The sequence below is a fragment of the Leiobunum rupestre genome, chromosome 10 (assembly GCF_980474605.1).
Source record: "Leiobunum rupestre chromosome 10, qqLeiRupe1.1.hap1, whole genome shotgun sequence".
Taxonomy (NCBI): Eukaryota; Metazoa; Arthropoda; class Arachnida; order Opiliones; family Sclerosomatidae; genus Leiobunum; species Leiobunum rupestre.
In genome coordinates, this window is record NC_143393.1 from 11256176 (window position 1) to 11270847 (window position 14672).

Genomic DNA, 14672 nt, shown 5'->3' on the forward strand with positions numbered 1-14672 from the left:
TACTTTTACTGGCTAATATGCCAAATATTAAAGTGGGGTCCGCGGAGTGGTTAGCACTTTCGCCTCGCACCAAGAGGAGCCGGGTTCAATCCCAACTTGTGGCACTGGGTGAAAACTCGTTACAACTCCTTCCGCGTTGAGTTACAAGTTCTCTCCCCACTGGTTTAAGGTTTTTTCCCCGAGCTCTTCGGTTTCCCCTTCCATAAAAACTTGTTGAGGTTAACGGTAATAGTTAGTGTAGGGAGCTGTTGGCTCGCGTGGCATGAAGGGCTTGTCACCACCCTCCTACGCATTGTAACCCGGCCACCTGAATTAATGGCTTGAAAAGTCGCTTGATGACTTAGGCCTGAGATGGTGCCTAGAGTATTAGCCTAGCTGATTATTATTATTTATTATTATTATTATATTGGAAAATAATAAATTTTAATAAAGACAAAATATATATATACTGAATTAGTTGCCAGGTTTTGGGCTAGAAGCTCAATTATAGCCCAATCTAGTTATTTCTTTTGGCTATTTTTCAACGATTTTTCCCGAGTTTGATATACCTTTAAGGCAGTGTGGCCAGATTTTGGGAAATTTTCCATATTGTGGGAATTTTTGAGGTTCATTTTGGCTCTGTGGGGAAAAAGTAATTTTTTTTCCAAAACGTAGATTTTGTGGGAATTTTTATGTCTGCGGGTATTTATCCTATTTTCTTTTATTTTGACTATCTAAATTATCTAGAGCAGTGCATTTTCGTGAATCATGGGATTTTATGAATAAAATAAAGAAAGCGCCTCCTAATACTACAATCAATCAATGCATAGGGCTAATAACCAAAATGTTTAAAAATTATTATTTCAATAAAATTTAATTTTAAAAAGTTAATTTTCCAAAAATTATGGCATGTTTTCCGTTGAGTTTTCGTTGGGTTGGGGCTAATTAGAGCTGTGGGAATTTGTGGGAAATTTACTATCCAGCAATGGGAATTTCAACTTTGCAACACTGCTTTAAGGTGTTTATAATGGTCATTTTGTAAAAAACTGAAACATTATCTCACATGTAAGTGATGCTACATATCTGCAAGATATTATTTACATCATTTCAAAGAATTTACTGATTATTAGTCACTTCTTGCCACTGACATGGACTTTATTCTAAAAAAGTGACATCTAGGAAACACTGACAAATGGCTCTTTGACAATAGGGATATCTAGATTTCGCGATAATTATGAATTATTGGCGTGTATTGGAAGGAAGTGGGAATCGGTTAAACGGCCTCCGCCGGAAGTGAAAGGTTGAGTGGCCTATTATGTAAAAACAAAACCCGAAATTAATCAGAGTCGGAAACAGCGGTCATATTTTAGCCATTATGAATGGCAAATAAATTTCTACTGACGATGTGTTGGAAATCTTCCACGATTCCAGCATGGACAAAGAATCCAAGAGGACTCATTGTTCAGGCTTTAAAAAGCACGCGTTAATACTGGGAATAGGAAAATCACGATTTATTTTAGTGCAATGTGGACAAACTTGGCGTCACATAAGTCGCAAATCTCCGGAGATTTTCCAGACTTATTTTGTGAAAATATTTTGATTATTTTACCCTAAATTTTAATAAAGGTTTTCTATTTGAATAGCTAAATTAAATTCCCTGGCATTTCCCTGATTTTTAGACTAATTTGTAAAATTCCCCGACTTTCCCTGATTTTTAGACTAATTTGTAAAATTCCCCGACTTTCCCTGATTTTTGGACTAATTTTTAAAATTCCCTGATTTTTAGACTAATTTTTCCAATTCCCCGACTTTTCCCTAATTTTTAGATCCATATTCAAATTCCCCGACTTTTCCCTAATTTTTAGATCCATATTCAAATTCCCTGACTTTTCCAGAAATCCAGGTTTTCCAGGTACCGTTGCAACCCTTTTAAGATTAAGAAGCTGGAGCGTTCACGTTCAACTTTGACAAAATGGCGCCGTTGTTGTCAGTTAAATGATTAGGCTTAGTAAGTTTTAGACCTTTTATTTTTGAAATTGGTTCTTTAAAAGTTAAGCCATGATAATTAACCATTGTGTTAAGTAAAAATAACTAGTAAGCCGAATATAGCTAGGGTTTAAAATTAAATGAACTGGAATCCATTTCATTTATAAACTTAAAATATTTAATGACCTAAGCCTAACCTAACTTTTTCGCACGTACTGTCGCCTAAGCCCCGACTGAGCCTCTCGTAGTGATAGTTGAACAGAATTCTTGAGGCACTTTTAAAGCGTCTGGCGTGCCTCAGTAAGCTTTCCGATTTAGGCCACGCCTACCGTGTCAAAATATCGGGAACAGTGAGTCCCCTTAAATTCTTGGTCCATGATTCCAGCTCTACAAGTTCGGAATTGATTTGTATAAATTTACATCGGCTTTCCGCAACGATAAACGTGAGGTTAAAATTCTACATGGTTATGATTATGGGGTTTTCCTCTAAATGACGTACCGATAGATACGTAGTAAAGCCACAATAGTGCTCAGCCATAAAGAAATTATAGGACACTAAATTACCTATTTAAAAGGAGTCATGACGACGTAAGACACACCAGAATAGAAATTCCAAAATCTTTTCGAAGCTGCTACTTTGTGATTTCAATTTTCTTGTTGGTGTGTAAATCTTTCACAATTTTATCAGTTGGATTTTAACCGAATATGTTTAAATTATAGTAAAATATAGGATACAAAATGGAATTACAGGACCATTTCAAAATTATAGTAAAATATAGGATACAAAATGGAATTATAGGTCCATTTCAAAATTATAGTAAAATATAGGATACAAAATGGAATTATAGGACCATTTCAAAATTATAGTAAAATATAGGATACAAAATGGAATTATAGGTCCATTTCAAAATTATAGTAAAATATAGGATACAAAATGGAATTATAGGACCATTTCAAAATTATAGTAAAATATAGGATACAAAATGGAATTATAGGACCATTTCAAAATTATAGTAAAATATAGGATACAAAATGGAATTATAGGACCATTTCAAAATTATAGTAAAATATAGGATACAAAATGGAATTATAGGACCATTTCAAAATTATAGTAAAATATAGGATACAAAATGGAATTATAGGACCATTTCAAAATTATAGTAAAATATAGGATACAAAATGGAATTATAGGACCATTTCAAAATTATAGTAAAATATAGGATACAAAATGGAATTATAGGACCATTTCAAAATTATAGTAAAATATAGGATACAAAATGGAATTATAGGACCATTTCAAAATTATAGTAAAATATAGGAGTGCCACAATTATATAATAATAGTTTTTTGATAACTAAGTCAACAATTGGTTTGGAACTTTTTCATATTATACAAGACCATTATTCCGCTATATCGCACTATTTACCACCTGTTAAATAACACTTTGGAACACTGCCCAAGATAATATTTGGCCTATACTCAAAAAATAAAAAAAGACATTACGACCTATTTTATGACTTGGCTTAGTATATTTTCTGCTTAGTGCTACCAAGAACGAATTCATGAACCTAAGAATATGCGAGTGCGGGTCGCAATCTACGCGTACGTTTTGTAATTAAAAAGCAGATACGAGGATTCTACCAGAGCAGGAATGCCAGATTTTAGATTAAACTTCCCGACCAATCCAGAGATTTTCACCGACGTTTTACTAAACTGAAATTTTAATTTTTTTTACGTTTTTTCTCGACCTTTTTACAAGTTCTCAGCAGGAATGCTAGTTGTTCCCAGATTGAAACTGCCCAGACTTTTTACTAAACTGAATTTTGGCAATTTTTAACGTTTTATAGTAACAACCAACCAAATTTAAATCCGACTTTATTCTTAGCAGCAATGCCAGTTTTTTCAGATTAAAACTGCCCCAATTTTTTATTAAATTGAATTTTGGAAATTTTTAACGTTTTATAATAACAACCAACCAAATTTAAATTCACTAACTTTAACCGTCTATTTTCTTAGCAGCAATGCCAGTTTTTTTCAGATTAAAACTGCCCAGACTTTTTATTAAACTGAAATTTGTAAATTTTTAACGTTTTCCATTTGCATTTAAATTTACATTCACTAACATTTCTCGACCTTTTTACTAGTTCTTAAAATTGCCCGAATTTTCGCTTAACTTTTTACAAATCCGCAAATTGTTCGGGTAGTATGGCAGCCCTGCAGAGGCTAATGTTATACTCACATATTCTAGGAACCATAAACGTCTTCTCGTTACTAGCCCGTACGAATACATCATTTAATACGACGCACGATAAAAAAATATTTATCAACTTCAACTACTAATAAATCATCATAATAGATTTTTAATTAAATACGGCTATAATTTAAATTTCCCAGAGACTAAAATGATAAATACGTCTTAAGATAAATCCATTAAAAATATACTTTTAAAAACGTCGTCAAAAGCTTTTCACCTATCTAAAAAGAGCCGCTGAAAGCATTAATCGCAATATGCAGAGACAATGTCCCAAAAATGGAGTGTTAAAAAAATGTGCGTTTTTTTAAAATGAAGAGTATCATATTCCAGTGTTGGGCATTTTCGTCAAAGAGCCGCTCAGCTCACTCACCGCTCGCACTCGCTAGCATAATATCCGCTCACGCTCATACATTTTTTAGCGGTAAAATAAGCGCTCCTCTCTTTTCACTCTATTCTCAGCGCGGAAATTGGCGTTCCTCTCACTTTTGTTTCGCGCTCTTTTAGTAAAACATATTGCCGCTCAATTTCGCTCAAAATAACAAAAGCGCTCACAATGAGAAGAGCGCTCCCCATCACTGCGTACGTTGTTTACTTTGTTCATTTTCAATAAAGCTCTTTTTTGTTCAAGATACTGCAATTTCATTTATTTTAAACAAAACTATGCAATTTAGCCACTTAAATTTTGTAATCAACATGTAAATAACCACTATTCGCAACGACGCCAAAAACACGATTTTTAAAAGCGCTTTTTTCTATTTCCGCTCAATATCGGCGCTCTTTTTTGAGCGGTAACATTTGCGCTCCTCTCTTTTCGCTCTTTTATGACCGGTAAAATAATAAGCGCTTAAGCGCTCCTCTCTTTTCGCTCTTTTATGAGCGGTAAAATAATAAGCGCTCCTCTCTTTTCGCTCTTTTATGAGCGGTAAAATAATAAGCGTTCCTCGCTTTTCACTCTTTTAAGAGCGGTAAAATAATAAGCGCTCCTCTCTTTTCACTCTTTAATGAGCGGTAAAATAAGCGCTACTCTCTTTTCGCTCTATTCTGAGCGTTGAAATTGGCGCTCCTCTCTTTTCGCTCTTTTTTGAGCGGTAACATTTGCGCTCCTCTCTTTTCGCTCTTTTTTGAGCGGTAAAATAAGCGCTCCTCTCTTTTCACTTTTTTTGAGCGGGAAAATAATAAGCGCTCCTCTTTGCACTCTTTTAGTAGCGGTAAAATAAGCGCTCCTCTCTTTTCGCTCTGTTATGAGCGGTAAAATAAGCGCTCCTCTTTTCGCTCTTTTTGAGCGGTAAAATAAGCGCTCCTCTCCTTTCGCTCTTTTAGGAGCGGTAAAATAAGCGCTCCTCTCTTTTCACTATTTTTTGAGCGGGAAAATAATAAGCGCTCCTCTCTTTGCACTCTTTTAGTAGCGGTAAAATAAGCGCTCCTCTTTTTTGCTCTTTTTTCAGCTCTGAAATTGGCGCTCCTCTTTCCGCTCTTTTTTGAGCGTTGAAATGGGCGCTCCTCCATTTCCGCTCTATTCTGAGCGCTGAAAACGGCGCTCCTCTCATTTTTATTTCGTGCTCTTTTAAAAAAACATTTTGCCGCTCAATTTAACTCATAATAAAAAAAGCGCTCACAATGAGAAGAGCGGTGCCCATCACTGTCATATTATATTCCAGAAGGCATCGTACCTTATACGCGCATTGTTGATTAACGAGATATAAGCCGTGAAGGAACGAAGATTAGGGCTGGGACCTTCCTTCAAAAATAAAAAAATAACCCTGCCATAAAAAATCTGCATATCTAACTCATCACTTTGCGCGCTTCTTTCGCCATTATTCTTGGCGCGCTCTTTCTTATTTTTTCGCCGTTTCTTTCTCAGTCCGACAGAAAAAGGAAGAAGCAATTTAAAAAATTCGAAATAGAATTCGCGGCGGGTGTGTAGCGATGCTCGGAAAATATATCGAATTCAAGAGATAAGACTGACAATTTCTCTTTCGACATCGCGCGAAAACGCACGCGCGTTTTCGCGCAAAATGAGAATGTGCGGGGAAGCTGCCTTGTAGAGGAAGTTGAGGATAGAAACTGGAAAAATAAAGTGTCCCGAGAATAAAACTTAATACTTTCTTTGCCTGCAGGTTCTCTTCGTTTGTATTCTGAGATAAGACAATGTCTTGGCAGAATGAAAAATTCCGTAATAGAGTCGAGTATTTCTTTTCCAACTCACTACGAAATGATATGGCCAGTCTATTTCACGGGTATAAGCGAAGGAATGGTACTTATCTTTACGTTGAATTAAAGGACTAAAATGAGTTATTGCGATAAGTTATAATTTCTTCAATTTTCGAAAAGTAAGTTTAAAAAAATAATTATATGGAAGTTTAAAAAAATTCTCGGAATTAATGTATTTCAGTTATTTTTCATACTTTATCATAAAAGTTTTAATTTTTAAATAATTAGAAAAAATTTCTGAAAGTATCATTAAATTTTTAAAAATTAATTTCCTAAAAAATATAATTTCCTAAAAAAAATAATTTCCTAAAAAAAATAATTTCCTAAAAATTATAATTTCCTAAAAATATTTTAATAAAGATGTCCTATTTTTAAGTTTTTCCCTAACTATTTCCGTGGATAGTTTTCTTTTATGCCAAAATTGGCCAATTTTTAAGAACTATAATAATAATAATAACAATAATAATCAGCTAGGCTAATACTAAGGTCTTGGGTATTAGCCTAGCTGATTATTATTATACTAAAAGCAGCACCTTAGACCTTAGCCATCGAGTGACTTTTAAAGCCATTAATTCAGGTGGCCGGGTTACAACGCGTAGGAGGGTGGTGGCAAGCCCTTCATGCCCCCTTGCCCAGCAAGCCAACAGCTCCATACACTAACTATTGCCGTTAAACTCAATAAGTGCTTAAGGAAAGTGAAACCGAAGAGCTCGCGGGAAAGATCCTTTAACCAGTGGAGAGAGAACTTGCAAACTGAACGCTACCAAAATTAAATTCCCCGACTTTTATACTAATTTTTAAAATTCTCCGACTTTTCCATTATTTTTAGACCTAATTTTTAAATTTCCTGACTTTTTCCATGATTTTTAGATCTAATTTTTAAATTCCCTGACTTTTTCCATGATTTTTAGACCTAATTTTAAATTCCCTGACTATTCCTTGATTTTTAGACCCATTTTTAATATTATCTGTTTTTTCCTTGATTTTTAGACCCACTTTTAATATTCCCTGGTTTTCCCTGATTTTTAGACCCATTTTTAAATTTCACTGTTTTTACCCTAACTTTTAGACTTTTCCAGGCAACCTTTTAGTAAAATCGCGAAATAAACTAAATATCGTGTAGATAAAAATTAGTATCCTATTGGAAACGTAGATGACGATAAAAAGTTCAAACTGTAACAAAATTTGAGGCGAGACGTCGACGTTCGCGTTTACGCATTTTAAGGAGTAGCCTAAAACGTCTAATATAACCCTGTCAGAAAAGAAACGCTGAGGTCACGCGAATAAAGGAACAAAGGGTTACGTAGAAGGGGATTTACCTTCAAAAGTGTAACCACCTTGACAACAAAGCTAAGCTACCCTTCAAAGTCGGGATCAAAACTTTTGGATAAAATATTTTCCCTTTCGTAAACTACAAAGAGGAGCTTCCTTCGACGGATATTTTCCTTTTTAGGCGAAGCCAATCTCAAAAGCTGTCGGGTTAAATTTCGCTCAAAGGAGCGGCCGAGGTACGATTTGACGTCGGACCTCGAAAAATACCCTTTTCGGTGGTAGCGTTACTTTTACAGCAAACGAGAAATAATTACGCCGTGTTTCGAACACCTGTCCAATAAAGTGACTGCAATAAATGTTCGATTTTCCGCAAGGCCTATTTTGGTTGAGCTTCAATATCCCAGACCCCGGTCAAATTGCAGGGCCCAAAGAAAGCCGTTACTACTGCAGATAGCCTTTCATTATTCTCGAAGAGAAACCCGGGATAAGTTCAACAATTTTTTTAGCAATTTTGGATGTTATTATAGGCCAGGCTTAATAGTGAAAATGGGTCACAAATGAAAGATAACTAATTTAATTCACTTTTGAAGTTCGTTACTCGCGCAGATTTGAGGTTCAAATAGGTTAAAAATGAAAATAACAGTTTGAAAATTTAAATTTAAAAATTGGTACACTGACTAATATTTTCCAGAAGTTTTATTTATTTTTGTTGCGAAGACTTTGCTCAACATTATTTTGTGTATTTTTAGCGAAACCAGGAACCCTACTCAAAACTTTAATTTTTTATAGGAAAAATATTAAAATATGATTATATTTGAAATAATATATAGGACTTTATAGGACAATTTTTCAAAACTATAGGATTTTATAGGTCTATTTTTTCAAAACTATAGGATTTTATAGGACTATTTTTTAAATTATAATATTTTATAGGACTATATATGCTATTTTATTAAATTATAATATTTTATAGGGCTATATATGCTATATCATTTACTAACTTTATGCATTTAAAAACGAAATCTATTTTAAGTGAACTAAATCTTTGATTTTCACTTAAAAAATAGAAACTATTTAACCATTTCATCACAAAAATATACTAGTAGCTAACCATGACTTTGTATAGGAATTTATCCTATAACTAAATCTAGCAAATTAACTTAGTGGCGGGATTTGAAATGGGCAAAATATAAAAAACATAGCATGTTATAGGACTTTTTGAAATATAGGATGTTATAGGACATTTTTGAAAATATAGGATGTTATAGGACGTTTTTGAAAATATAGGATGTTATAGGACGTTTTTGAAAATATAGGATGTTATAGGACGATTTTGAAAATATAGGAGGTTATAGGACATTTTTTAAAATATAGGATGTTATAGGACATTTTATTAAATATAGCATGTTATAGGACATTTTTGAAAATATAGGATGTTATAGGACATTTTTGAAAATATAGGATGTTATAGGACATTTTTTTAAATATAGGATGTTATAGGACATTTTTGAAAATATAGGATGTTATAGGACATTTTTTAAATATAGGATGTTATAGGACATTTTTGAAAATATAGGATGTTATAGGACATTTTTTCAAAATATAGGATGTTATAGGAATTATAGGACTTCTTGGGGCCCTGGGAAACCAGAGAAAAAATGAGTCATAATAATAATAAAACACGTATTTGATCTAACTCTCCAGATACTAGAGTAAGTGCAACGTCATTAGTCATCGCAGAGCTCTTATTACGCGAAATGACCTAAGGCGATGACCCCTGCAGCCTTCGCATTTTCTGTAGAGACAGTCTATTCGGGGTATTTTCTCGTCACAACACTGTCCGCTTTATCGAAAATAAGCATTCCTATCTTATTAGCGATAAAAACTAAGATTCCCTTATGATTTATACCACTTCTGGGTTTGCCTCTGCAAATGCGGAATCCTCGTAACCCATAACAGGGTTCGTACTAAATTTTCGGAATTAAATTCCCTGACCAAATTGCCCAATTTTCCCTGACCATAAATGAATGGTTTGAGGTAAAAATCTTTAAAAATTTAATTCAAAAATTGATTTGCCTGATTTTTTTGGGGGTCATTTTAAAATTACCTTACTTTTTGGAATCATTTTCAAATTCCCTGACTTTTCCCTGACCCTTTGGAAACATTTTCAAATTCCGTGACTTTCCCTGACCCTTTGGAAACATTTTCAAATTCCCTGACTTTTCCAGGTCGTGTACGAACCCTGCATAATATCCGTATAAGTCATAAGCTAGTGTCAAATTGGTTATTTTATTTATATGGGTAAAGTTAAGTAAATAAACTACCAGATATACTGATATAGTTAGGAAAATTATGTTACTAGAAAAAAATTTATTAATTATGGTCAAACAATTACTGATAACATGTGAATTATTTACAAAAATAACAAAATTTTTGAATATTAATGTTTAATATTCATAGTCATAAAACCGCCATACGATAAGGAATACGTTTACGATCATAAATGACATAAATAGCTATAGACCCTAACGCATAATTCGTAAGACTGATTGATAAAAGGTCGTTCACCGAGACTATAATCACCTAATGAAATTCCAGCCAAGGGTGTGGATACCCTTAGCGGACATTCAGGGGGAAAATGCACCGGATTTTTGGGATTTAAAAATATGGCAAATTTATTATTTTCCCTTAGATTTGTATATTTTTCAAATTCAATAATATTTAAAAAAAATACATATATTAGTTAAAATGGTGGGGAATTTTTAGGAATTTCGACTTTTGATGAATTTTTATCTTAGATTTGGCAGATTGGTGGATTTTGAGAATTTTGTTAATTTGTTGATTTCTCTTTACTTTGTTAGTTTATTATACTACATTTTGTAGATTTGTGAATTTTCCCCGGGTTTTGTATTTTTTTAATGAAATCCAACAATATTTTTAAAAAATCCACATATTAGTGAACGTTTTGTGAATTTGTAATTTTTGAAATTCAATTGATTTAAACCAAGTGATTTTTCTAAAAAAAAAATAGTTTATTTAAATCACACAATGTATTTCAATGGGGGAATAAAAATTAAAATACATAGAAAATCTGGACAAACTAAAAATATTAAAAAGTAATTAAATTTAATTTAATTCAAGAATAGCAATCTGGGTAAAAGTAAAATATCCGTTAATTTTACAATGAAAGAGCCATTGTATAAAAATCAATAAATTCAATAAAATAAAATAAATCCGATTTAAATTAAAAAATCGATTGATTTTTTCAAGTGGGATTTTCCCATTAAAAATATATTTATTGACTTTACATTTGGTCTAAACGAAACGGAATTCTTCACCTTATAAATCAGTGCTTCTAACCAACGCATCGTATGTCTGTGTAAACTGGTATTCAGTTATCCGATTAATAAATAAATTGTAAATCGGATATTCGAAATTTATAAACAATTCTATTAAAACCAAATAAGAAAATATAATTAAATTAAATTCTTTTTAATTAATAGATTAACCAAAATTAAAAATGTTACGCAAAAAATAGATACAACTAAATATTATCAGTAATCATTATCGAAATTGGTTTTTCCTAAATGGTGTTGATTTAAAAATGAAGTCAAGAAATTTAAATACTAAATAATTGAGGGATTATTTAGCGGATTTTAGGGATGCATATATCGGTCTATTTTTCTAATATCGATATCGGCTTCGCTTAAGCCGATATTGGCCTAAATCATCATGCGACTTTTAAAGCCTTTAATTCAGGTGGCCGGGCTAGAACGCGTAGGAGGGTGGTGGCCAGCCCTGCATGCCACGAGATCGAGCCAACAGCTCCCTACACTAACTATTACCGTTAACCTCGACAAGTTTTTATGGAGGAGGAAACCGAAGAACTCGGGGGGAAACCCCTTAAGCCAGTGGGGGAGAGAACTTGCAAACTCAACGCAGAAGGAGTTGTTCCGAGTTTTCTAACTAATGATAATATATTATTTGATTGGCCGCGCCACGTACGCCAGACTTGAGAAGCTATAGATCATACCTTTTTTTAAGACAGGGGGTTACGAGTTTAAACAAATAAAAAACAACGATATTCGATTTGTGATAAAAAATATATCACGTAAAATGAATCACGTAAAATGAAAAGAAACATTCGGATATGCTCTTGCAAACTTTTTTTAATTAAAAATTATAATAAAATGATATGACAGTGTACTGAACCGTCTTTTACAATGATTTTCTCATATACACTAATGTTCAATTCATTTCCATTGTATTTTAAAATCGAGGTAAATTAGAGATTAGAGGGCCAAGTCTTCAACTTATAGCCCTCTTTTACAATTATATTATTACAAATTAAAATAACAGAATTATGAAATTAAAATATTATTATCAAAAAAAGTGTTAGAATAGTATTAAAGAAACGCGAGGTTAATAATTAAAAGACTTTTCAATTTGAGTTATCTTTTCTAATACTGAAATAAAGTTTTATGTTAAATAACTTTGTTAATATCGTCCGATAAGTCGGAAAATTTTCCGCGGAAAATGACCGAGACCTTTTTTCGGGAAAATTTTCCGTGTTTTTTCGAAAAAAATTAAAAAAAGTTTGCATTCCATGATTAGCCTAATATTGTTTGCAAATTTAAATAAAGCGGAATTTTTGCGTCATTTTTTCGAATCTAAAAGCAAAACTAAACCTCTAGACTAGCTTTAAACTGATTAACAATGTAACATTAGTAATGTTTTTTAGTATGTTTACTGATATTAGACATTTTATATCGATAAAAAATAAAAACATTAATAACCCTTAAAAGTAATTGATGTTTCAATTTTTTATTTATCCGATTTGCAGAAAATTTTCCGGAAAATTAACAACACTACTCCGATATTACCGCCGATATATCGGCCACGAATAGCCGATATATCGGCTGTACCCATATCGGTGCATCCCAAGCGGATTTAAACTTTTCATCAAAGTCCGACCACTCGAACCAAAGAATATAAAGCCCCAGGAATGGAAGGATTGATATTATTGGCCGCGTGTTTTGGCTGCGCTAGAAACTTCCGGCAAAGCAAATCAGAGTAACCGGAAACGGTTAGTGCAACCCGGTCTCTCTTTAAAAATGAGAGGCGCAAAAGTTCCACTAGACCGAGGGGCAGGTCACTTCCTTGATTAACGACGCACCCCTCAAAAGATTAAATCTGATTTAATCGTGATTATTTTAATTAAATTCAATTTAATCACGATTAAGTTGATTAAATCACGTTTAATCATGATTAGAATGTTTAAATCTGATTTAATCATGATTTAATGATTTAATTTGATTAAAATGATTAAATCTGTTTAAAATGATTAAATCTGTTTAAAATGATTAAATCTGTTTAAAATGATTAAATCTGTTTAAAATGATTAAATCCTGATTAAAAAATTATATCGTGATTAGTATGATTAAATCGTACTTTAGTTTTGATTTTAATGATAAATTCTCGATTCGACCGATTATATTGATTAAATCGTGATTAATATGATTAAATCTAATTAAAATGATTAAATCTAATTAAAAAGATTAGATCATTATTAGAATGATTAAATCTCGTTTAATTGATTAAATCCTGATTAAACAGATTAGATCATGATTAGAATGATTAAATCTCGTTTAAATCGTGATTAGATTTTTTAATCTTGATTACCCTGATTTAATCATTTTACTATGATTAAGAGGCACCCAAAATGGAAGTGACCTGACCCCCGGCACTAGACGGAGCTACACCTTCCATTCCTGGGGCTTTATATTCTTTGCTCGAACTATCCCGTATCAAACATAAAGAAGATTCCCTCTCCGACAATGGAGGCCGCCATATGATTTAGAAAGATGAGGTACACGGGGAGGGGGGTGGGATGGGATGGGATGGGGTACGTAGGCTGACGTCATAGTGGAGTTAATGAGGCGAGATAAAGCTCTGAGGGAGTTCAAAGGCGCCAGCCCGAAAAAAAGGACGGGTTATTACATAGGGCGAAAGGAGCGAGGTACTTACCGTCGACCACTCGTATCCTGGGTGTGACCTCAACCTTCCTCTCGTTCTCTCGAACCAAGGCATGATATCCAACATCTGGCTGGACTTTATCTAATCTGGGAACTGTTCGAAAGAGAGAAAAAAACACAGACTCGTTAGCAAAATACAAACTACTTCCTTACAATCAATAATGCTAATAGGACGCTTTGTTAACTAGGGAACCCGAGGGTTGCCACGGACAATCTTAGAAGACTACATGGATGTGTATCGGACAAGACGGTTAAAAAGGATAATTCGTCTTTATGAGCAGGATGATTGCTAATTATTTCCAGGTTTCCACACGAATATTTTCCTGATTTTTCTAGGTGCCAGATAAAATAGAACAGGGTTCATACAATATTTCAAAAACCATTTTCCCTGATATTTCCACGTTTTCCAGAGTAGTGTTTAATATTTTCCAGGTGCACTTTTTAAAACCATAAGGGTCTCTAAAATGTTAAAAGCGTTACTTTTACACTTTCTAATATAATATAGTCAAGATTGAACGTATGAATTCAATACTAAGTAATAATTTCAAAAATACTAAAACAAATTGCACATAATTTGGAGTTCTCATAATTATTATCCCTGATTTCCCGGATTTTTCAGGAAAATTTTCATTTTCCCTGATATTTATCTAACTTTTTTGCTTTAAATAAATTTCACTGATATTTCCAGGTATATGAACCCTGTAGAACTAAGATTTACAGAGTAACTCATTTCATGATTGTCATTTAAGTTAAAGGGAATATAACCTGCAAAGCAATCTTTATGGAAGACCCCTTCAATTTTTAAAATTATCCTGTACAGTGGCGCCAAACATTTTTAAAGCCAAAGGCATGAGTGGCCAGAGCTGCAAACGTTGGTGTTCCACACCAAATACCTGAGGTTATATTCCCTTTAAATCGGTTCAATATTATCATAT

At 33.1% G+C, this 14672-nt stretch overlaps 1 protein-coding gene across 1 annotated transcript in view; it reads right to left on the bottom strand.

Annotated features, from left to right (window-relative positions):
* The window catches only part of Cals (calsyntenin 1), a 232321-nt gene that overhangs the window by 102784 nt on the left and 114865 nt on the right, over positions 1 to 14672 (bottom strand). Inside the window, exon 2 of the mRNA XM_090161453.1 lies at positions 13730 to 13831. Coding sequence (XP_090017579.1) covers positions 13730 to 13831 — 102 coding nt within the window. The remainder of the gene's footprint in view (positions 1 to 13729; positions 13832 to 14672) is intronic.